Here is a 25,255-nt window from a genome sequence, read left to right on the forward strand (position 1 = left end):
CTTCTAATCGTTAATTTGACCATGCTACTGTGCTTGCAACCACTCTATCTTTATTCTCACAGCTATAGCTCTCTTTCTCTTCAGCCAATAGTACGTGGATCCAGGAGCTCAGAGGATTTGTGGTCTTTATAGGAAAAACATTATTTCCATTGATATACCTTTGATATCTTGTTAAGAAAAATGATCAGCTAATATATTTTTTAGAGTAATTTCTAATGCTTCTTTCAGTACTCAGAGCTTTGCATAGCAGTCCTCTTTCTGATCTGGTTTAAATCCTTTCACTGCTTTTTTGTGAATATACACATCAAGTTGGAGCACACTGCCTTTTTTGTTGTTGTTTTTAGGGATTGCTTTAGATGTTACAGTAAAATGTCTCTTAAAATATCCTAGGATTGTATGTTTATCTTCATTATTAAAGCTGGTAATACCTTAGAACAGTCTTCAAATTCAAGATTGATGGAACGACAGCTGATCTTTAGATAGCAGCCTGTTCAAAATCCTTTTGAAAGGACATGTTTGGAAAGAATTGAGTTATATAAACAAAGTGCAAATAAGCCCTTCATTTGATATACAATAATTTCACTGTGCAGTAGCTCCAATATGTTATTAGCAGAGCGATTATCTAATTGACTTGATGATGGCATAAAATCATCGTGAAATTTTCCAGATGGATATGAATAGGCAGGGTAAAAGCTGATTTGCCCGTCCTGTAGAACTGTTTTATTTCAGTGTATAATGGTGTGAGAGCATGCAATTGTAAAACAAACAAACTCAAAGAAGTATAAATGATTTCTATATAGTTACTCTCTGATTGCATGGTAAATATTATGGTATTTATTGTTGTGAAATGTTCCTTCCTAGGTAATATAGTACCTTCTTCCTTTCTTGGGAGGAATGTACTCCGATTCTACTGCTCTGCAAACATATCATGCACAGAACCCACCTTCATGTTGACAGTAAATAAAATTTCAAATTACTTTGAGTTTGTTTGTGTACAGCAGCTGCATATCAGGAGTTTGTAAAAACATTATCTTTGGAGACATAATCTTCACTAACTCAGTAATGAAAGGCTGTTCCAGCAGACTATTAAAAAGGGGGTGGAGGACTTCTAGTGTTTATTTTTAGTGCTCTGTTGTCATTCCTTCAGCGAACAAATATTTTTCTAAAATTTTTGCAGTCCATATTTGTATGCCTTACATTCGCTCATGCATCTTTTATTTTCCACAGCACGTCTTTCTAATTCACCAAATAAGGTTCTCTACAGCGCATCACATTTTTCAGACAGGGATCACATTTAGAGCTACATTTAAAGAAGTTTTTAAGGGAAGTTAAGAGTTCAAAGCTGTCAATCAAGATCAGGTTACTCAAAAAAAGACAAGAAACCTTAGGAGGAACTATTTGAGAAATCACAGGTGCAATCAGTCTGAGGAAGTTCTTTGTTTAATTTTTTGGGGGAAAAAAGAATAGCGTCATAGTAACTACTTTAGAAGTGTACTGAGAATACATGGGAAATCTTGGCTCTTGTATTTGATTTGGATTAAAAAAGAAAGAATATTTAGTATGAATTTTGAATTGTGCTTCATTAAAAATTATAGATTTCACATTGATCTTTTTTTAAAAAAAAAAGTGTTTCTACCACTGCATGGATTTTTGTGTGTAAAACAGCAGAACTGCCTTGAATATGAAAAGCTTGCATTTTTTTTTTTAATGAAACATTGAATCCTAATGGTTGTAAAATGATAGTTTAAAATGTGTTTAAACTAAAGTGTTTATTATTGATATGCATTTTTCTTGGGAGAATCTTCTGAATTAGCATTTCTGCTTGTTCTCTTTCTATTTCTCTTTCTCCCTTCTGGAATGTTTCCTTTCAGCTGAATGAGTGTGATTGCAATGTTTCCCACACACCAACAGAGCATTATTTAAAGTGATTTTAAAACATGTGTCTGAGAAATGAATTTCATTAGAAGATCTATGATCTAAGAAATTACTGTTTAACATACATAATGTGTGAACATCCATTTGATGTCTATACGATTTGTTATGGAACAAAGTTTTAAAATCTTTACTGGACATGTACAGATTTCACATTTCATTTTATTCCTGGAAACATATGGGATATTGTAGCTTGTTGTGTATGTAGACTACTTTATCCTGAAGGAGTCTGGATATACTTTCAGTCTTCTAATCATTGTATCTTGCAGGAATATGCCATGAGTATGCTCATATTCCAACTACTTTTTTCTGATACTGATTCCTGAATGCTTCTTTAATTGTCAGTTTTAAGTGGCATTTGGGTTTCTAGCATCTTTAGGTTGATCATATGTTAAGATTGAGCACTCCTGTACACCGAGCATTGTCCAGTATATTTTTATAATCTTATTTGTGTTGCTGAGTTTTTACATGAGCGTGTAAAACAAGGAAATGTTGCTGTTTTGTTGCTGGTGTTCTAAAGTGAAATGTCAACAGTCACTACTTCAAACTGATGTAAACAGTTTCATATCATACATTTGTGTCCATATACAGAATGATGATATAATTTAAGTTGGTAAGAAGGTGAGAGTCACCTTTGTGTAAGTCCAGTGTTCAATGATCCCATAATGTTAATGCATTTTGCAGGCAATGTGTCTTCATAAATCAGTTACTGAAGTTCAAACAAACAAAATATTTTTCATGATGACAGCGTGTTTAAATTTATGAAGGGAAAAGGGGGGAAAAAATAGCAAATTATTTTTCTCTCACCTATTTTTTGACCGTGTTTGTATTCATGCAAGTACTACCATTTCACCCCCATGGAGTTTTTTGTGATCTTCCCTTTCTGGGAGTGCCCATGGATTACAGTTTATATGCTACTGAATACTGTTTTCACACAGTCTTGTGTATATTGAGAATAACCGTAAGCATATGCAGATCAAGTCTCGTTCTGTAGTTCATGGGACCTTATGATTTCTATGACCCAAATAGGATAAATACCTTTCTCATGACTAATCTTTACAGTAAAGTTGTATCAGTTGTATTTTTGAGCACGTTTTGCTCAATTTTCTCCCTTTTGTTACTCACTTGTGGTCGTTGTTTTTTCAAAGTTAGTTTAGTAAATATTTAGATGTGTTAAAAAAGCAAAATACTTCTCATTCTTGTCCAAGTAGCTTTCTCTTTCAGGAGTGTTTTCCAGTTGCTGCAAATACACTGTAAGATCTAAACTAGAGCAGAAATCTGTTTTGGGGATCTACTTTATATGAATCTTAGGTCTGTTGACTGTACACGTGGTCCTGAGGAAATCATTAAACTCCAGTGTATTTGTTTGCTTTACTTATCTTTCTTTTAAGGGTTAATAAATGGCTCTCTCTTGATTATGACATGGAATTTAATTATTTGTAGAATGCATTGAGACTCTTTCAAAAAAATAGTGCCTTTGGCGGTATGTGCCAAAAGGAGATAGTGTCAAGTTTTCTTTCCCAGAGTAAATAACTCATAATTCATCGGTACCTCTTTTTCCCAGGCGCAAGTCAATTTCACTTCTTAAAGTATAAGGGACTGTTTATGGAAGAAATGTCTCAAATTTTTTGTTGAGCTCTCTCAGTATAGATATGTAGCCTTGATTATTGATGTAGTTCATGGTTTTGCTCTGAAGAAAGAAAAATTTCTATTATTAGGTATGCCCTTGGATGCAATTCGTTTTTAAAAAGTACAGTCAGAAAGGGAACTGATTCTTGGAGTTTCTCCTCATGCAGCTGAACGTGAACCTTTGGGAAAGCAGAAGCCGTCAAAACTTTTTGGGCTTACCTGAGTAAAAATAGTCTCGCAGCTTACATTAATTTAGCCTTGGTAGGAAAAGTTGGCTTTGTTTTGTTCTTACGCATGTAATCTTTGCATTTCTTCCTGGAATTCACTCTGCTATCTTTTATTTCCTTAAAGCAACAGTTACCACTATCTAAACCAGCTGTATCATGCTGTCCATACGGGTCCTCTCACCACCAATGTTTGTGATATCTCTAATCTACCTTTCTAACCCTAATCAAGTTATTGTTGTTCTGTTTTATTGTTTGTTTTTTGTTTTACATACATTTTGTCCTACAAAGATTAGAAACTTACGGTTTGTACAGTGGTAGTTCTTTACATAGTTAAAAATTTGGATGAGAAATTTGGTCTTAAATAGTAAAACAGACGTATACTGGGGAGATGAAGAAAGCAAATACTAAGAACTTTCTACTTCCACCTTCTCTGTAGAATTAGTACCATTTGGTTAATGAGCTTTCTTGGCTAAATAAACATCATCTGTATAAATTCAGCACCTTGTCACTTTAATAATTTATTATCACCAAGTGTTCCTAACTGGACGACAGCAGCTGCACATCTCAAAAAAAAAAAAAAAAGGTGTTACCAAATGCAGCTTAATTGGCCCACATTTAAAATTTACACCTCTTTTATTTATCTACAGAAGCAGCAGTGCTTTATGGTAGGAATCAGTCAGTAATTGGGCTTCTTAGGCATAGCCACTTAGCTGTTCTGTTATTTCATGTGCATTAGTGTTTATTTAGATAATGGCTTAAATGTAATTTAAATAGGGAACAAATATTACATTGGATAATGCATCACAAGTTGGGAGATGGTAACAGGGAGTAAATATTAAAGATTTAGACATTATGGTGAAAGGCACTATAGGAAAGCCTGGAGAGATATATTATACATCACCAGTGACTGTTCTTTTCTATGTGTTTGCAGTAATGTTTTGTACGTCTGCCTAGGGGCTACAGAGTGCCAGATAGCCTTGATTTTTTTTTAATTATTTTTATTAATTTTTCCCCAAACTTGCTAGTGAACTTACCGCAGAGTAATTATGCCAGCACAGCGTTCTGTTGAGTGCAATGTCTAGCTTTGCCAGCAAAATGGCATAAGTAGCCAGTTTGTTCCTTAAGGTGGTCAGGAGAAAGGAGATTCTGGCATACCTCGAGGGAGTCCAGTGCACTGTCTCTAGGAGAGAAAAGAAAGAGACACTGTCATATCCCACTGAATCACTGTTTTATGATGAAACTGATCTCACCTAATGCTCTTGGGGAGTGGGGGAAAGGACAAACTTTAAGCCATCCTTTATTCTTGCAAAGGGTAAATGTCTCAAAGTTGTCTGTGTTCTGTAACAGTTGAATTCAGTCCACTCTTCTTAAATGTTACTATATTGATAGAATCATAGAACCCTTAGAGTTGGAAGGGACATTTAAAGGCCATCTGGTCGAACTCGCCTGCAATGAGCAGGGACATGCACAGCTGCATCAGGTTGTCCAGGGCCAGATCCAACCTTACTTTGAAAGTCTCCAAAGACGGGGCATCCATCACATCTCTGGGCAACCTGATCCAGTGCCTCACCACCCTCACTGTAAAATACTTTGTCCTTAAATCTAACCTAAATCTGCCCTTTTTTAAGCCAAAAACCATTTCCCCCTGTTTTATCACAACAGACCCTGCTGAAGAGTCTGTCCCCTTCTTTCCTGTAGCTAACCTTTCAATACAATTTGTTTGAATTAAAAGCCTGAAGTATTTGGTGTTGTTTTTTTTTCAAAAAAAACAGGTTTTGTCAAATTACTGTTACTGTCACTCTATGGTCCTTGCAAGTGCCAAAAGCAGATTAGTTGTTTCCTTTCAAATTGTAATTTGGAATGCGTATTTTATCTTGTTGCTGTTAAGATAAAATAATGGATTTCTTTTGTAGGTGGAACACCTAATTTGAAAACGCTGTGGTTTGCCAAAGGACCTGACGTGGAAAAGCAACGATACAGTACATTTCTGGCATGCTTTCACCTTCAGGATGCAATGGAAGAGCTCCAGGCTCTAGAAGCACCTGTTGCAGCATTCTGCTGCTTGCTGACCTACCTTATGCTGCAGGTAACTGGGACAGTTACTGTTTCTTCGGCTGTCAGCTCTTATAGGTGTGATTGACTAGTAAACTTGCTTGCTGGCCTGTGGGCAATTTTTCTTATAATCACTACTGGAGGCACAGTTGATCAAATACAATAATAATGCATTGCAGCATTTTAATTACCCCATTTGACATGCATCACCCTGTTTAAAAAACATGGTTTTTTTAGTAGTTCATCATAACTCTCACATGTCCATGACAAAGTCTCTTGGGCAGTTTAACAGAGAGAGTGTAAATAGAGGAGTTTTTCACCCTTTTGAGGACTTGTTTGAAAATTAAAGCTTTTCTTAGTGTTTACATAGTGTCATCAAAAGAAGAAATCTCAAGTGACTATGCAGGTTATGCCAGCAGACACTATAAGTATTTAGTTGACTCTCACTACTTTTCATACCAGCTTGTATTCTACTCCATTTCAAGTCAGAATTAAGGATATGGCCCTTCTGATTAAATTGTTCAGGTGATCACTAGTTAGTAGTTAGAATTCTAAATGCCTGGCAGCCTGCAGACTAGCTTATTTGTAATAAAAAGGAATGGAAGTTTAAATGCAATATTACTTCATTAATTATATTTCTTCTGTGTATAATGTGTTGTTTATGCTTGCCACCTTTCAAATGTGTTTTCACAACTATATTTTTCTCTCTGAGAATTAGAAAATTATAATGCTTTTATCTAATCTAGAGAACTCTAGCATTTTTACTAACACTGAATTACATTTCATCCCTTGTTTTGATTTTTAGACTTGTTTTGTCTTAGTAACAGAATTACACTGGTTTGTGATAAGTGAAAACAGATTCTCTCTAGGTTTCCTATTGGTTTTTTCTTTCTTTATATGTGTTTGCTCAGTCTTAGATGATGCACTGAGGCAGTATGTATGGGAATTAAACAGATGATCCATATAGCTCCTTTTTTTCTTTAATCTTTGTATAGCAGGATATTAATGGAAATATTTTTTTAAGATCAAAGTCCTGAAGCCACATTTCATGCCTTACCATTTCAGTGCAGCAGGATAAGTATTGTGTACTTTGCTTTAAAGTCACAGTTTAATTTTTTTCGTGTTTGGATATGATATGTTTTCACATTTATTTGTCATGCTATTCTGTATAGTCTTCCATAGTATGATTATTTGAGAATGTTTTCTTCAATGTGATTAAGAAGTTAAGTAATGGGATAGATCACCTACAGAAAAGTGTATTTACTGAGCCTTGAACACAGAATATTAATAAAATGAAATAGATCCCTTTTAGGGATATGGTCTTCAGAACTTATCAACCAAAAACTGCTGTTAAAAACAGAGGAAAATAGTTTTGTGACTCTTATTTTCAAGAACAGCAAAGACATCATGCCAGATGATGGAATGATTTTCATGGCAGTGCTGGTTTCTCAACATCTGTCCCATTTTCAGCGCTCTGAGTTGCACAGGTACATTCTACCCTGTGAACCAGACTAGCAATCTGATTTGGATTAAAATGTGTTTCATTGCTTAGTTGTTTAGTGCTCTGATGTTGCCATCTGTTCTCTTGGGGTGTTTGATAGGAAGAACAAGAGTAAGTGTCGGCAACTGCACTTTGAGTTGAGAGTAGTACTTCCACTTGTTATTATAGCTGAGAAAACAATGTTTGTCTAACTGTGGTCTAATTCTTGTCTTTACACTTCAGCCTTGCATTTGTATTAAAGAGCTAAGGTGGATTGTTAACCGTGTGGTGATTTAAGCTACATAGTTTTAGGTTGCCTTGGGCAGGCTAACATCATTTCCCTCAGCTCATGTGAGGGAGAATTGAACTTCATAACAGTTTCATTTGTTGTCTTTTAATCTAACCTGAAACTGTTGGGGTTTTTTTTGTTGTAGGAATCAGGATAAGTGAGTACCCAAGCTTCCACAAAATTTGTGTCATAACAGCATAAAGAAAGTGTTGATTTAAAGAGCACTCTTTTCAGTGAGGATGCTTTTCAAATATCCTCCAAACTGAGAACAAAAACAGTGGAAAAAAACCAGCAGGTCGATCATTAAAAATGGGAAGGGGAGTGAATGACTCCAGAGATCAAACAGTAGAGCCTCCAGAGAAAGGGGAGATAGAAACATTTACGTTTTAAGTTTTTGTACTTTTATAGGAAATTTAACAGTGCAAGTGTGATAACTCGTCAAGCTGGGATATCGAATGAAGTATTTCACTGAAAAAGTGTTTTGATATTAATACAATTTTTGCTGATGATGCTCTCTTCAGGTTTTTTTGTTGGTGGTTTTTTTTTTTTTTTTTTTTCCTGTTGAATTTGCAAGAAATCTTTGATTTGTTTTTCTTAGGACAGAATTGTGCAAGACTTGCTCTGTAGATGAAATTCCTATTACCAGGATCTATAAAATTCACAGGTTTGTTGCAATGTACACAAAGGTGATACCTGAGCTGAAATACAGGGTAACTTAGGGTTATTATCAGATCTTAGCAGCCTTCTTAGTGGAGCTAATGAATACTAAGGAACATTTGGAAGCTTAAAGCTTCTCTGATATCCCTTACATTCCCGTGCTTTATGCAAGGTTTAATAACTTCTTACAGAGGAAAGTATTTTACAATGAGATACGTAGTAAGATCTGATAAGAAAAAAGCACAACACAACAAAACAAAACAATTCTCAGTAGTGGTTGAATAATTTATATCTTGAGGGTTGCTCTTCTTAAGCAAATAAATGAATGAAGTAATCATAGTCGGCTTCTTAGTGTTTCTTTTTCCTATTGATTTTCATCAGTATTTTTTGTTATTTTTCTCATTCATTTTTTCCTTTTAGTTTGTAATTCATATTAGTCTTAATAGAAACTCATAAGAGAATTGAAATGGGATTTGCATGACTTTCCTTGAAAATCAAGGCATTAAAAGATGGGCAGTGCAGTATTGTAGGTCTTACAGCCTTTTAGCTGTACTGTAATCCCACATTGCATATTTCCCCACTTTTGCAAGAGAAACTTTCCTTCAGTTTCCAATTGATAATGATTTTCAGTGCTTTGTGAATCTGATTTAGAGTCCTCTTCGTAGTCTCAACAGTTGTAATTGGTATGTTGTCTTGTTGCACATGTATAATTTATGTTGTTCACACAGAGGAAATAGATGATCAGAATTAGAGAGTACTGTCAGGGAGTTAGTCTGACTGGTACAGAGGCTTTGTCTTCATCTTGAGGTGATTGTGTGCATCTAGAGAATCACCAAATGCTTTTTCACAACTGTAAATACCCCTTGTACTCCCTTTTTTTGGTAGAAATGTTTGAGTAAGCTATTGCATGAATTGAAAATTTTCCTTCATGTTTTCTTGAGTATTTTAGACTTAGTTTTCTTACAGCCTTGAGTTGTTCCCACATCTATATGTAACAATTAACAGGTAACCATGTAAGCATTTGAATAAATCCTAATGGTTGTGACATCTATGTCAGAGAGCTGTTGGAGAGGGTCGAGAGGAGAGCCACAAAGATGATCAGGGTACTGGAGCACCTCCTCTACAAAGACAGGCTGAGGGAGCTGGGCTTGTTCAGCCTGGAGAAAAGAAGGCTGCGGGGAGACCTAATTGCAGCCTTTTAGTACCTAAAGGGAGCCTACAAACATGAAGGGAGTCAGCTCTTTGAAAGGGTAGATAACTATAGGACAAGGGGAAATGGTTTTAAGTTGAGGGAGGGAAGATTTAGGTTGGATGTCAGGGGGAAATTCTTTACAGAGAGAGTGGTGAGATGCTGGAACAGGCTGCCCAGAGAGGTTGTGGATGCCCTGTCCTAGGAGGTGTTCAAGGCCAGGTTGCATGGGGCCCTGGGCAGCCTGGTATGGTATTAAATGGGGAGGTTGGTGGCCCTGCGTGTGACAGGGGGGTTGGAAATTCATGATTCATGAGGTCCCTTCCAACGCTGGCCATTCTGTGATTCCATGAAATTTCCTGTTGTTAAGAAGTGCCAAAGAAATAGAAGAAGGCAATATATAAAGAACGGGCGTTTTGTTTGGTGTGTGGAAATTGTGTATATATGCTATACACTGGTATAACGAGCTATGCACTTCATTCAAATATTGGAACTTCAGCATTTTGTTCCATTTAAATGTCTTTTCCTTGTCAGTGAATTCATCGTTGTCATAACTCCTTGAGATCATTAATTTAAGTTTGGTATACTTGAGAAAAAGTGGAGCCAGTTATCAAAAAATTTATTTTCAGAGCTTACAAATAAGCTTACAAATAACTTTTTCGTCTGTTTTAGGTCAGTAGTCTCTCTCTGGAAGACTTAAATGCATTTGTGGCACTCATTCTCTGCCTCAGAGGAAAGTCAGCTGCTGAACTGGCAAATTTGCAGGTACTGATTGGAATAACTGAGTAACAGAAAATGTTCACAGAAACTCAGAGATAAATATTTTGAGGGGCTAGGGGGATTGAGCTTTAATTTTTTGTTGAGATATGGGAACTGAATGTGGTGGTAAACACGTAGGCTTTTAGTGCTACAGTTCATGTAAATATTTATATTTGTTAATCATGTGGGAAAAAAAATAGAAAGGATATTCTCTAGTGGTTGGGTTCCTAGGGTGAAGGAATGAGTCTCAGGTTTCTGCCTAACTTGGCTTCTGGATATTTCAATGATGGAAAATTTTAATGGTGAATCTTGTCCTGCAACATTGCTTTTCTTTTCTTACGTAGAAGAACAGGGTTTCAGAACATCAGCTGTTTGAAAATCACCACACTAAGTAGAATCTGGTATTACTGTTTGTGGCAGAATGTATAACCAGCCAGAAAAAAAGTGTTACCTAATGTGGCCCCATTGTAGTGAAGACCTATTGGGTCATTCTAGACTATAATATTAGGTTATGGAGAACTATTTTTTCTTTTCTGTGTTGATGTGGTCTAGTCTAATCTCCTAGAGCTTATGATCTGTGCATGAATCTTTTCTAACATAGTGCTGGATATTTTATTATTTATTAGTAAATGGTTAGCAGGGAATGAAAATACAGCAGAAACTGTATGGATTACACAGTCGTGGCTGTTGTGGAAACAGACGTGGAGACTGCGCGTTTGAGCAGTCAAGTAAAGATCATTTTGTGATGTAATAGCAGTCTGTTGATAAAAGCAGAAATTTAATATTATCTAATGTTTACAAGGGTTTCTATAGTCTGCTTTTATACCTGGACCCAAACTGTAGTATGTTTTGAAAATATTTTTGAAATTACTGACAGTGGTTAAGGAAATCTATATTGCACCTTTTTTTTTTCTGTACGGTGATTGCAGGGTCAGCATGCTCTCCTTCATATGCTGTGTAGTCAAGAGACTGAGGGGTGGAGATAGGAATTCTCGCTTAAGATTCAAGTCTCATGACTGTCCATTACTCAGGAGATTTAAAATTTTATATACATTCTGTGCAAATCTGTGTTTTTCCCCTTTCCTATCTTCTTGAACTCACATTTTGAAGAACAGATTCTCAGTTATTGCAGTAGAATCATCTCGTTAGTTCTTTTTGAATATCTGTGCAAGAGTATTTTCAGTCACAATTTGAGGTTGCATTCAAGTTATTAGTTGTGTAAAGCACAGACTGCTTGTGTCAATGGCTAACTGAGTTGTGGGCTTGCCTAAAAGTAAGGATGGGTTAGTAATGGTAGGAACTTCAATTCACCTTCACTCAGAAGGTCTTGTTTATATTTCCAGGGAACTCTATGCTACTCTAACCAGACCATGTTAGACTTTAGTAAGTCCTTTATGTTGATAGCAAGGTAATTCAACTACTGCTGTTATCGTCTGTTAGTTTCTAATGCATAGAAACCCAAATAACAAAAACAGCATGATTCCAGATAGATTATTGGACTCATTTTGACAGATGAAATCCAGTCTTCATTTTTTTTACAAATTCATCACAGATTTGTTCTGCAGGTAGTCAAATGTTAGAACTGTATGCCAGAAACAAAGCAATGAAATGATAGCAATGTGGAAAACAGCAAAAACGTAGGATTTATTTCTGTCTTGAGGACATTATTACATACAATGTACTTAACAGTGAGCGTATAATTATTTTACTAAGTCTGATGTGGCAGCCATTCAGTAAAAGCACGAAGGCAGCCAAGCATAAGCAGGAAGTATTGAAATAGTTTGTTATAGATGCCCCTACAGATGTTGTTATGTAAATTTCTAAAGAGCTTAGAAGTTTGCTCTCTTGAATTCAATGTCTGTGTTCATTCATTAATGTTCTGGTTTAGAACACTTATTTTACATCCAAACATGTAATATTAATTGAAACATAATACTTTCCAGTAGTTATTCTGCTAATTCAAAGTTGCTCACAAATTTTGCAATCTATCCACAAAACTTATGGGACATAAGATGGCATGAAAGTAAATGACATGTGAAGCTGCTATTATGCTGTATGGTGCACTCTACTGAAGCACATTATTGAAGTAGACAGTATCGTGTTGGGACTGGGTTACTGTTGCTGTTTGCAGGTACTTTCAGAAGTGAAATCACTCTGCAGTAGATATTTATTAAGTTGATTTTCTGGGTATTTATGTTTAAAATCAGTAGAGGATTCAAGTACACAGCTAATAAGTATGGGTTTTATGGGAGGAAAATGGAAGAGTACAGTTTAATCTAGTTACCATACTTTTTCTTCTTCTCTGAAAAGTTAAATATGATCTTTGGGAAGAACTTATTACAAAGCTTTCTAAGAAGTTGTGTTTAACTTGGGCAGCATCTACAATTTTTAATGAAAATGCTTGCTTATTTGCAATCTTGGAATTGTCTTTATATTTTAACCGATAGTACAGTGTTAATGTTGACTCCTTCTAAATGATTCTGTGAAGAGCATTAATTTGATCAAAATAGTTCTGCTGTATTCTTGCACAAGAGTCCATTAGTGAATTTATTTGAAAAATTCTACTATTAGCATGAGAGAAAATGTAAATAGAGCCCAATTTTCTCTTATGGTGAAGAGATCATTTCAGCCTTCACTTCCAAATCTGCTTTCTGATATGCTATCCATATTTCATAGTTAATGAGACCCATAAGCCTACAAATTCATGAAATAGAAAGGGACCTGGTTTGAATAAAATGGGTTAAAGCCATAAAAAAAATACAGTTTACTTCACACTGAAAGAAACTGTCCTGTGGACATATCAGTCAAATGCACATTATTCTATTCACTGAAAGTAACTACTCAGTTCTTAGATTTGTTTTTTAAGATCAGTGGTTTCAAAATACTGAAATGTGAACGTGATAGACAAGAACTTTTGTAAATTCATTTTTTTTAATCTGGTTTCCTTGTTGCACCCCTTATATGGTATACTTATATTCTGCTTTGCCCAAGCCTCCTGTAGAGCTTATACATAAGGTCAGAATTAACTTTTGGGCCCCAGGTTGCCTATTTCCCTTCTTTCTATTTTAATCTGGTGTGCTGTTCTGGCAGGAAGCCCAGAGAGCCATCAGTCTAACTTTGCAGCCATTGTAGAAAAAAAAAAAGGCACCAGCAGTCCTGCTTGCAGTGTTGTTTCTTATATTGTGCCAGCCCTGGTTCTTCACAAGTGCAACGATAACTCATCTTTCACCTGTAACATGTCTAGAATACTGTTCAAATAGGAGAAGCCACAGTGAGTTACAAACAGAAATAATACATTTCTTCTAGGATTTCTTCAAGTATGGGAAGATATAAAACATTTGTTTCAGTGGTGGAAAGTTTTGAATCAATCTTTACAGAAGTTGCAACCAAAGATAGATTAGGGAAACTTGGTTAAAAAGCAAATATGTCTGGAAATTGATAGATGAAATTTGAGTTGACTCAAAAGATAGTGATGCACTGGAACAGGTTGCCCAAGGAGGCTGCGGATGCCCCATCCCTAGAGGCATTCAAGGCCAGGCTGGATGTGGCTCTGGGCAGCCTGGTATGGTGGTTGGGACCCTGCACATAGCAGGGGGGTTGAAACTAGATGATCTGTGAGGTGCTCTTCAGCCCAGGCCATTCTATGATTCTATGAGTTCTGAAAATGCTGTTAAAAGTTATATGTATGTCATAAAGCACTAACAGAATGTTAGTGGGAGATACATAGGTGGACATAGGTATCACATACTGCTTGTATTCATGGCATCTGTAAGCTCCTTACAGCTTTGCCATAACGCATCCAATTATGGAATAGTATCTACTTTGGAGCAGTTACATCTTTTGTCCCCCTGGTATAAGAGTCTGTTTGGCTGTGTATGATAGGTAAGAATGTCAGACTTGAAATGTATGCTTTCAGCAGTTCAAGTGTTTTCAGTTATTTAGAAAGTGTTATAGATCCGGGGTAAGCACAGACATTTTAGATCTTACATGATAAGTTCCAGAGTCTTTGCAATTTGGTTGCAAATGAACTTCCACAAAAATCACTAACGAGCTTTGTGTCATTAGATTTCAGAATTAAAAATAAAAATAAGAAAATAAAGACTAACCTCAGCAAACTGGCTTAACAGGCAAAAATAGTTTAAGCAAGAATTTTGGTTGTGTAGAAGGTTCTGATATCTTCTGTTTTACAGTGGCACAGAAGCAAAATTAGCTTAGTAATGGTATGATATCAAAATTACACAAGATAATTTTCTCTCAGTATTTTCCTGAAGAACACTTGGCCACATTCATGCAAATAAATTAGTGTGTTGCAGTAAATATTTATAATAATTTAGATTATTTTGTATTTTTAACCTTGCTTTTTTTTTTTTTCCTTGCCATCCAAACAGAAAAGCGTAAATAATAACCCGATTCTGAACATTCCAGAATTTGGCAAGCCAAGCTACATTTGTCAGAGACATTAGATGCCATGATTTTCAGACAGACTCTGAACAACCTTTATAGGCTATCTATATTTTTCAAAATACAATTATTTTTAAAAAAGAAAATGTTTCTCATCAGGAGAGAGACCATGACTGTTCCCAATGAAAATACTTGCCATCTGGTTGGATTAAGGAAAACATAAAATATAAGAAAGAATATTGTAGAGATCTCCCAGATAAATCTGTTCTATTCAGTATCTGCTTTCATGTGTGTATTTTGGTATTAATGCATTCCCAAGTGCTTTACTGAATCAGGGCTTTATATTCCCACAAAAATTTGCATCTAACCATGTTTTAAGTTTAAGATGATAGGGAACATTGTTGATATTTTTGTACCAAAAATTATCACTTTTCAAGTCCTGTATGGCAGTTTTTCCATTCCAAGAGAAATTGATGTTCTCGAAGTGGATGCTTTCTTGCAACTTAATTACAAACTGATTCCTAATATCTTGAACATAGTTGATTACAAGCTGAAGCTTGGCAGATCCTTTCACAGGTCATGTGAGATGCTGCTGCTTTGAACTGTGGTTTGATATGTCTTGGACTTGAAGCTTGTCCTGAAATAGAATCAGATAGTTCTTTTCTTCCTCAGCATGTGGACTTAGCACTTGAAAATTCTTTAGCCGGAACTATTTACCTTGGAATATATAACTTCAGAGGTGAACCTTAGTATCAATAATCTAATTGTGCACCTGCTCTGCAATACAAAGAAACTGGGAGTTAGCAGCAGGGAGAAACAAGAAAAAACGCTTTATTGCACTGGCAGTGATTGTTCTCCTGAAGTTCCCTGTATTAACCATCTCAGTTCACTGGTGCTTTCATTTAAAGAGCTGATATAGTAGGCATGACTTCAGTAACTATTGATATAAGCTTTCTGAAAGGTATAGAGCTTCAGTGTGCCAAGCAGTGCCTGATCTAAATTCTTCTAAAGGTTGGCATCAGTCACAAATAGATCACTTAAAAAGCATGTACTCAAAACAGATTTGAGGAATGGTTATACACTGAGACAATGAAGTAGATCTTGAACACCTACTTGGACTGCAGGGATAAAGTAAATTCTAAGCTGGGCTAATTAACTCTCACCTATCAAAATTTCATTGTAGTTTCAATGAAGTCTTGATCCACAGCAACTGTTTCACAGTACGCTGTGAAAAACATCCATGAGAAAAGACAGTAGTGAGTGGCACACTCCAGTGAGAACAGTTGCACACCAAACCTGTTATCTTTTACCAGTGTAGTCTGCTGCTCTGGGAAGGAAGCTAAGTATGTTCTGCTGAGCAGCTGTGTTGCTGGGAAATTTTTTACTTCTGTAACTTTCTTATGGACCATTCTTAGAATTAAACAAAGAGGAAAGGCTGAGTTAAGGTGTGAATAAGATTTTCAGATTGGGTTTGTAGTTAAGATGGTAGTGGGAAGTCAAGCCCTTGATTTACGATGGAAAATCACTGGAACTGAGAGAGGAAGGTGAACTTCTGTACAGTTCTTTAAACTGTTTTGGTTTTTTTCTACTAACAGTTTCTGAATATGTTGGCTTTTTTCATGAATGTTTGACAGTGCTGTAGGAGTCAGAAAGGAAAGAAATAAGTTACTGCAGATGTTCTAAATATGGGGAAAGAGAAAGGAGGGCATTCTACGTATCCCAAGAGAGGAGGAAGCTTTAATGTAGTGTCAAGTTATTGAGGCATCCAAGTCAGAGAGAGACACTGCTACATGCATGGGAGAGAAACGGTGAAGACAGTAAGAGTTAAGATTCCAGTGAGCCCGTTTCTGTAGAAAGGATGTGACTGCTTGCTGGGTCACAGCCTGAGGACTGTAAACTCAGAGTTTATCTGAATGTTCTGAGAATGTCACATGCGTTATGAACTGTTATTAGCCCTGCAATCGTTTATATCAGAATTGAGCACAGTTGTGGTTACAATAAGAAAAGTTATGCTATTTTAACCTTTCTGCAAAAGTGCTAATGTGCTGTCCATGACATAACTGTGGGAATAACTTGGAAGGGCTGAACTTTTTTTACTGGTGTAATATTCATTATCACAGAAATTTCCTTTGTGCTTGATTTTGTTTGTTGTCACTGCTAAAAGTCCTGATAAGTATTTGTATGTTTGAAAATGAAACAAGCAACTGAAAAGCAGTCTTTCTGCAACTGAAGGAGATTGCTAGGTTGGTTAGCGGTAGTATTTTTTGTTGTTACTAACTCTGGTGCTTAAATGTAAAAGCAGTTTTAAAGCTTTGTTTAGATTGACATCATAGGAGTTTTTGACCTCATGTAAATAACAGTGGGTCATTTTACATCAAACTCCTGACAAAACACAGTAAACAAACCTTTTTCAAGGTATAAACACTGAACAATTGGGTTGTTTACTCCTAAATATTTACTATGAAGGCTTTGGAAGTGTTTAAGAACTGGTTTTTCTCGTTTCCATTGCTGGTAGATACCCTCATAGGATCTCCTCTCAGTCCCCATTTTTCTTTGCACCCACCTTGTTTAAGCAGGAAGAGCTTAAACTAAGCCATAATCTTTTATCAGAATAAACCTTAGTAATGTTTTCAAAACACAAGCACTTAACTCCCCTCTCACTGTGACAGGTGAAGGGAGCAGGTGAAGTATTTACTACACTTCCAGCAACCCGTTGCACAAGCCTGACTGCTGCCAAGTAAACATACAGTTTCATCAGTGTTATTATCTCTGATAACGCTCCTTATTTTTACTGCTGTTGCACTGGTTGAGATTATTTTTGCAAGAGCAAAGTATATAGTTCCAGTACATATGGATCTGTTGACAGCTTGCACTTGAAATTTATACAAAGGGCTGAAGGCAGAAACACCTGCAATTCTGCAAATGACTCTTGTCTTGAGGTTGAAAAAGTCGGTTCACTGATTCTTTCCACTGCAGCAAATTTTAACTTCAGTGAAGCTGTCATCAGTTAACAGTTCATCTGTTTATATCTGAATCACAGTGTGCATTACCTTTCCCAGGCAAAACTAAACCTTGCTGCGTTTCAATGACAAGAACTTAAGATACGATCTACTTGCTACCTTTATTGCTCAAGCATAAATTGCCTGTGGTAAATATTTGATGTTTTAAGTTGTGTTTGAGGGCAGTAATATACCAAGTAATATACTGATAATACACTGACTGAGTTCAGGTGGGTCTAAAAAGAAATTTCAAGTGGGTCTAAAAAGAAATGGTGAAACTGGAAAAATACTTAGATTTTTATCACCATCACATAAATTCCAGCAGCTTATTGCTGCAATCAAATTTCACTGATTTTTAATTACTGTTCTTCACTTGATTACTTTTAACCAGAAATAAGCAAGTACTAACCTGTCCTTGAGATTTGCACTTTCCTTTTTATAATAGAAACTTAAATATTCCTTTGAGAGAAAGTAGACAAAAACTGTGCCATTTTAAAGCCATTTATTTTTAAAATCAACATTTTAAATATTGGCCATGTTCATATATTTTATATTCAACCCAGCTTCAGGAAGAAGGCAAGAAGTGAGGAAAAAATGTATAAGAACGACTTTAATCTAAAATCCAATGTAATAAAAACATATACTAATGATTAATAAAGTATGTCCCCAGAATGTTATTAAAATTCCCACTTAAAGGAACCAGTTCTTAAGTAAAACGTAGTATGTAGTGCATTGAAGTGCAGATGAGGAGTGAAGCAGTGTAAATAAAGAAATGTGAGGTGATTACCATGTATTTATTGGTCTTGATTTCTAGAAATGAAGACCGATTTATGACTCAGTACGTTTCTGGCCAGCACTTGTTTCTTCTGACATTAGGCACATTCAGATACTTACTGTCACAATTTAAGCATGGTTGAACCTATTCATCTTTTTAACAGAATTGAAGCTCTCAAAACTTGGTACAGTTTCACCATTCTAGGTGAAAGATTTGTGGATTTTTGTTTTGCCATATTCACACCACACAAAAGTGCTGCTTTTGAAGCACATCAGATAAAGTTTACACCTCTATTAAGAAAACATTTGCGAATCCACAAAGAAGACCCAAAGGTCTTAAAGCATCAAGGTATTTTTACATCATGAAAATTTTTTTCTATTTTTTTTAAATGATTTAGTTACTTTTATTTGATTTGAAAATTTACTTACCATAAGTTCCATGTATATATTTTTTCCTTTGAGTAAAAAACCTTCAGCTGGATATACATTACAGTCTTTTAGTCTATATTTGCTGACTGCATCTGTGAGTAAACACATTCCTTCCTGCAAAGACCCTCTTAGTGGTCAGTGAGGATGCACACAAGCATGGTTACCAGCCTGAACTTACATGGTCCATCAGCTGAAACATTGTGTTTGTAGAGCAGAAGAAAGCATAGTATGAAATTGTTCTCTGATGATGTCTCTTCTAGCAAAGCTATTTCCAAAATTGTTACAAAAAGCACTAGGCTTTTGTCATATGGATATTGCTGCATTTCTCTCTTTTCAAATTGGGTTATCCAGTTCAGCTCAGGCCTTCTAAGCACAATATCAATAACCTCTGCTACACTGACTTTAGAGGACTGTGACCTTTGAGTTCTCTTCTCAGTCTTCCATCAGTGTTGGCAAATTGGAAATGTAATCTTTTTTCCCCAAACCCTGAGAGGATGGGGAGCTGGAGTTGGTGGGAGCAGTGGCAGGAACACAACACAGGCAGCTGGCATAAGAAAAGCTGTTCTCACGCACTCCTTGTCTCTCTCGCACAGATGTCATCAGCTGACGGTAGGAGTAGCAGCAGCAGGATCACAGGGATGTATCTTACATGATTCACTAGGGTCCTGAGTTCATAAAAATAGCAAAAAGCACAGACAGTTTCCAATAAGAAGTAATCTCTAGGGTGTAATGCCCTGGAAGGCAAGTAGTCTTTTCTTTTGGAATTTTCCACTTATCCTCATCATGACATCTTTGCATTGCAAACACCAAGCTGTTGTGAGCATTCCCATGGCAAAGCAACTCTGTGGTTTGCCATGTGCATGGGCTAATTGTTATAGACTCACTCCACTTTCATTTTCTTTGTATTTTCGTTACCAGACATGGAAAATAGAAAAACTACCCTTTAGCAAATCTATTTCCTGTCTTATTAAAATAGTCACCATTGACAGCTCTTCTCTCAGTCTCAGTAATATTGATTTACACTAAAAAAAATAAAGCCTTCCCATCACTTCCCACCTATTACATTAGTTCTTGGGGAAAATTCTGGATTGTTATCCCTAGACAATGAAGAGACTTGTAAAGGCTGCCACCAGTGATTTTCTTATCTCAGTTGAAGCTGAAGAGCACAGCTGGGGTTATATTGCTAGCTCAGACTTCACTCACTAAGGAGCAACTAGTATCTATGACAGTACTACACCAATTTCCAGCTTGAGATGTCATTCAAACTGAAACCTCAAAGTCCTTCTCTATGTTTTATTACTTTGTATGTCACCATCAAAAGGAAAATTTTTCAAATTCTCATTTAGACGCTTGTTCTGCAAATATGTATGCATTTGCATTAACGTGAATAATGGCATCGAAGAAGGTCAGATTAATCACATAGTTGTGTTGTATGTATGCTTAGAAATTTCAGAACAAAATTAAATAAAGATTTGAAATCTCTGCCTTAGAGATTTGTGGCCCAGATAACATCCATCATCTATCTATCTATATATATAGTATCAGTCATCTGTCCTAACAGCTGTTTTACATCCTCTGTACCAGTGGGATTCAAATGGACAGTTAAGGGCATATCTCTGTCAATAAATGACAAAAAGGTATGAATGGTCATTTAGAACACAGCCATCAAGTTAGAAGATGGGAAATAGCTTCTGTTTAAGACAGAATTTACTATTTTCTTTTCAGCACCTTAAATACCTGCTTTCATTAGTATTTGAAAGTTTATTTTCAACAGTTAAATCTTCTGATGTTATCAGTACTTACTGAGACTTCAGTAATAGAAGATACTGATCTGTATCTAAGGAATAAATAATCTGTATGCTAAGGAATAAAAAAAATAGATATCTATAATAAGGAGAATATTGGTTGTATAAGTCACATTGATAAAAATTTGTCCAGCAAGTTTGATTCAACAGATTAATGTGCTACTGTCATTCTTGGACTCTGCTGCTAATTTTAGCTTGATATCATCCATTTTCCATACAAGCTTAAATATCAAGCCTTACCTTTACTCAGTACTTGTCAAAGTATTCTGTTGAGGAAATTACAAAAAAGGAAAGTTGTGAAGACTGTTGGTAGTTCTTACACTTTAGATTTCCACTCAAAAAGTCTCACTTCAGTCTCAAAGCAGAATCTATTTTAAAGCCTGAATTGAGGTGAACTGGTTTCCTTAGCCAGTCTTGAGATTTAGCCAGGTGATCAGAAGCAATTATGTTAGTGTGATGTAAGAATCTCTCAGCTGCAACCTAATAACTGGCTGTGTGCACTGTGCACTCTTACAGTCTACTTTAGTACAAATAATACTGGTTCATTTAATCCACATTCCTATTTTAAGTACCTGTCAGCATTTTAAAGTGCTTTGCAAAAGCCTGCTTTACTTGCCAGAGCAACAGAGATGTAAGAGTGCGTGTAGTTACTGGTATAGGCTGGGAAGATGATTACTTGCAGCTGGAGGCAATAATTTCCTGAAACTTGTAGCCTGATCCAATCCTGAAAATACTTTTATTTTAAAGTGAGGAGGTGGAGGAGGTCTTCCTTACTCAAATATGAAGCATCACATTAGATACACGATGAGCCTTTCATTTTCTGAATGACTGCTCAAGTTAGCTTGTGTTGTTTGCATTTGTCTGGATGTCTGTGGTTGCCTTTGGTTGTCTCACTGAGTGGATTTCAGGAACCAAATGTTGTGTTGGGTCAGTGCCCTGAAGGTCAGCTTGATGCCTCTCTGGGGATCACTGGAGGCCACAGTTCTTCTCAGAGGGCTCTGGATGGCCCTGCCTGGTATCTTTACCAGCATCATCAGCTATAGGTCCTCCTTTGCTTCTGCTCTGTAGAAAAACAGCCACTGGAGGTAACCTCATTTCTTCCAGTTTGTTTAAACAAAGCTCTCCTGCCCATTGTCTATGCTTAGTGGGATCCCTATTATAGAAATCATGTTCATGTTGTTAAGTTGTACAGTGTTTGCTCATTGAATAATACAGCAAGATTAAGTCTTTGGCCAACTTCTAGCTATATTCATCCAAATGATTTACTGTGTTTGGCTCTTTTGAAAGATTTTTTTGTGGCTATGTGTTGCTAGCAAAGCTTTTCTGGTTTTGGTACGTGGACCATAATGGGAAAAAAGTTCTGATCCAGTAATACAATATTCCAGGTTGTCTACTATTACCTGTATTTTTTCTTAAATAGAATAGAGATGGAATATGTGCATACCTATGAATCTTTTGGGAATCTTTCAAGATATACGATGATATTATCATTAGTAATAGTGAATCATAGAATATCCTGAGTTGGAATGAATCCATAAGAATCACTGAATCCAACCCCTGGCTCTGCACAGGACCACCCACCCCAAAATCAAACCCTATGTCTGAGAGTGTTGTCCAAACACATCTCCAACTCTGGCAGCCCATTCCATGCCCACAGCTCTCTGGTGCAGAACCTGTCCCTAAGCCCCCCTGCCCCTCCCCTGACACAGCTCCATGCCATTCCATGGCATGCCAGACCCTATTGCTGAGCTGTAGGCTGCCATGAGGCCTCCCCTCAGCATCTCTGCACTGGGGTGAACACACACAGGGACCTCAGCCGCTCCTCATACATCTTGGCCTCTAGACTCTTCATCATCTTTTAGCCCTCCTTTGGATGTTCTCAGATAGTTTTACATCCTCCTTATCATGTGACAACCAAAGCTGACTTTCCAATGCCCTTCAGACAAACAAAGCTCTCAGGGAAGTACAGTTAAAATGAATTTGAGCCATTTCTTTGTACTTTCTGTTCTGGACTGTTTTGGATGCTGTTCCATTCCTAGTATCACTTACACTGTAAGGAAAACTGCAGGGTATAACAGCTGTTATGGATTACAGTATTGATGTCCACATCATTATGAACCCCTCCTAGTTCTGACAGACTGCTGCAATACGGAGTGTAGAAGCAGCATTCCCTACTGAGGAGCTTTGTACCATCTACAAAATACTTAAAATCAAAGTTTGCCACTTACTGGGAGTCAAGGCTTTTACAGTTTGCTACATTCTGCCACAGAGGAGTGTTAAATTCACCCACTGAGTTAATTTTGGCCAGAAGTTCTACTAGTCTAGTTGAGTTTCTCTTTTTGCATTTTCTGGATGCTGTCATACCATTCCTGTATTTCTTCTGGGAACATCCATGTTTAAGAGAAATAATTTGGCTTTCAGTCTGCAATCAGAGGAAAATTTTGAGTATTTGAAGTATTTCTGAAGCCTGGGCACAATAAACTTTGATCTATCAAATCTTCTAATTTAAATGATCTCATCTTAAGTGCTGTAACATTTCCTGCTTGATCAAGCTGTGGAAGGGCAATGGATCATTGTACACATTTTTTTTTTAATACACCCAGTTCATATTTTACATTCCACTAACATAATTCTTTCTGAGGAACTGCTAACATCTTGAGAAATGCTGTAGAGAATAGCCATTTGTTTCAGTTTTCACTTTAGATGTATCTGTCTTAAGAAACTTGAGTGTGATGCTGTATTTATTAAAACAAACTTCTCTTTGTTCATTTTCTTGAATAAAACTAGATATAGAATCCCTTAATTAATTTTGCTGTGCAATAGAAAAACCATGATTGTCACAGCGTTGGGGCTATTTTTCACTTGCTCTGCAGTTTGCAGGATTGTGTCATGATAAGATTGCCTGTATTTCCTGTATTTTTTTTCTTTTTAATTTTTTTTTTTTAATATTACCAGCTTGTGCAAGTGGACTCCAGAGCTGTACATCTCGGTGCTGTTTTGGTTCGTGGCCTTACAACGTTGCTCATGGCCAATAGTGCCTGCGGCTTTCCATTCAGAATGGATGATTTGATGCCCTGGAAAGTGTTTGATGGAAAACTTTTTCAAGAAAAATACCAAAAGTCACACCAAAGTTGCTCTTTGGAAGAGCTTCTGGAAGGCAACGTGAGTAATTACTTCTTCTCAAAGAGTTTTGTATTCCTTGAAAAATGTACCTGTCCATAATTATTGTTGCACTGACCTCCTTTCTTCATGTTTTTCTTCTTTTCGTTATTTTTATTTCATTCTTCGTGCCAAATAAACCATAGTAGGATAGAAATACTGAGACTATGTGGAAATCTAAACATCTGCCTTTCTTTTTGTTTCCAATACTCAGAAAACAATACAAGGAAGTATAAAAATGCTTGCCAATTTCAAAAAATGAAAATTACCATAGCAGTTTTCTAGTACTTGTAAATACAGTGAGATCTTTCTGCTGCAAGACTTTAGGCAAAATTATAAGAGTATACATAGATCATCTTATTAGGTATAACTTACTGTACAATCAAAGAATATTTAGATATTATGATTACAAAATAAGAGAGTTAGGCAAAGCAAATTATAATAACAAAAGGAAAATAGACACAAAGCTTACCCATATCCTGGGCTCACTTACAAAACTGCAGCAAACCAGATCTCCAGAAGAGACCCTTCCTAACTCATAGCCAGCTCTTAAATAGGTTTAGTAGACGTGAAGCCAGGCTCCACCCCTTCCAGCAGCACAGGTGAATTGCCTTCACCTGTGCTCCTGTGGCTGACTCATTGCTCACCTCAGGTGATCAATCAGAGGTTCAGGCCGTGACTCAGCAGTTCCCATACACTTACAATGCACATATTTTAAAGGTATTAAGAAACTTAAAATTTGAGATGGAGGTTTAGTGAATTCCAGAAGGAACAGGAAGCCAGAGGAGGGTATTATCTAGGCATTTTTTTTGCAGAATCTCACCACGTACGTTGTGTTTTCTTGTACCTTTAAGTACTTAACACTTGATCTCATTTTTCAGAAGCTGGGGGCTCTTACAATTTTCTTGCCATGTTACCTAAAAATTGTATAATTTAAAACATGTCTGTATTGACTTGAGCAGACAGATATCAGTAGTCTTGCTTGGTATAGGCCATGGTGATGCATTAAGGTGATACCTCAGAGGTAAGGTCTGCTTGACAAAGTGCGAGGCTGTATTAACCTGAGGTGAAAACTGCCTTATGCCCCACCAGCGCAAAATATGTGGAGAGGAGACTGGGTACATCTATACTCACCTGTGTAGATAGCTCTTGAGACCTTAAATTCATACCTCTATTTTCAGTGTTGAACACATACGATTTAATTATTTCTGAAAGCTATAGTTATGAAATAGCTTTTTTGTGTTGTTGCATCTGTCATGTGTGGTTAAAACAAATGTTATTATAGAGAAATGAGTTTTATTTTTTGATATTTTCAATCTTGTGCATTTTGTATCAGTTTTACTGTAGTTTTCTTGTCCATTTCTGTGTTTAATTAGTTTGCATCCTAATCTGGAGTGATAGTGGAATGCATGCAGGTGGTGGATTGTAGATGATAATCCTTTCCATATGGAGTCAGTTGTATGATTAGGAGTAT

The 25,255-nt window shown here is 36.5% G+C and overlaps 1 protein-coding gene across 2 annotated transcripts in view; it reads left to right on the top strand.

Moving 5' to 3' along the window:
* The window catches only part of FAM120B (family with sequence similarity 120B), a 57,761-nt gene that overhangs the window by 22,508 nt on the left and 9,998 nt on the right, over positions 1–25,255 (top strand). For both annotated transcript variants that reach the window (XM_052673776.1, XM_052673766.1), the window contains exons 5-7: positions 5,702–5,874; positions 10,128–10,220; positions 23,578–23,784. In XM_052673776.1, coding sequence (XP_052529736.1) covers positions 5,702–5,874; positions 10,128–10,220; positions 23,578–23,784 — 473 coding nt within the window. The remainder of the gene's footprint in view (positions 1–5,701; positions 5,875–10,127; positions 10,221–23,577; positions 23,785–25,255) is intronic.

Source organism: Tympanuchus pallidicinctus, unplaced genomic scaffold (genome assembly GCF_026119805.1).
Source record: "Tympanuchus pallidicinctus isolate F22 unplaced genomic scaffold, pur_lepc_1.0 scaffold1, whole genome shotgun sequence".
Taxonomy (NCBI): Eukaryota; Metazoa; Chordata; class Aves; order Galliformes; family Phasianidae; genus Tympanuchus; species Tympanuchus pallidicinctus.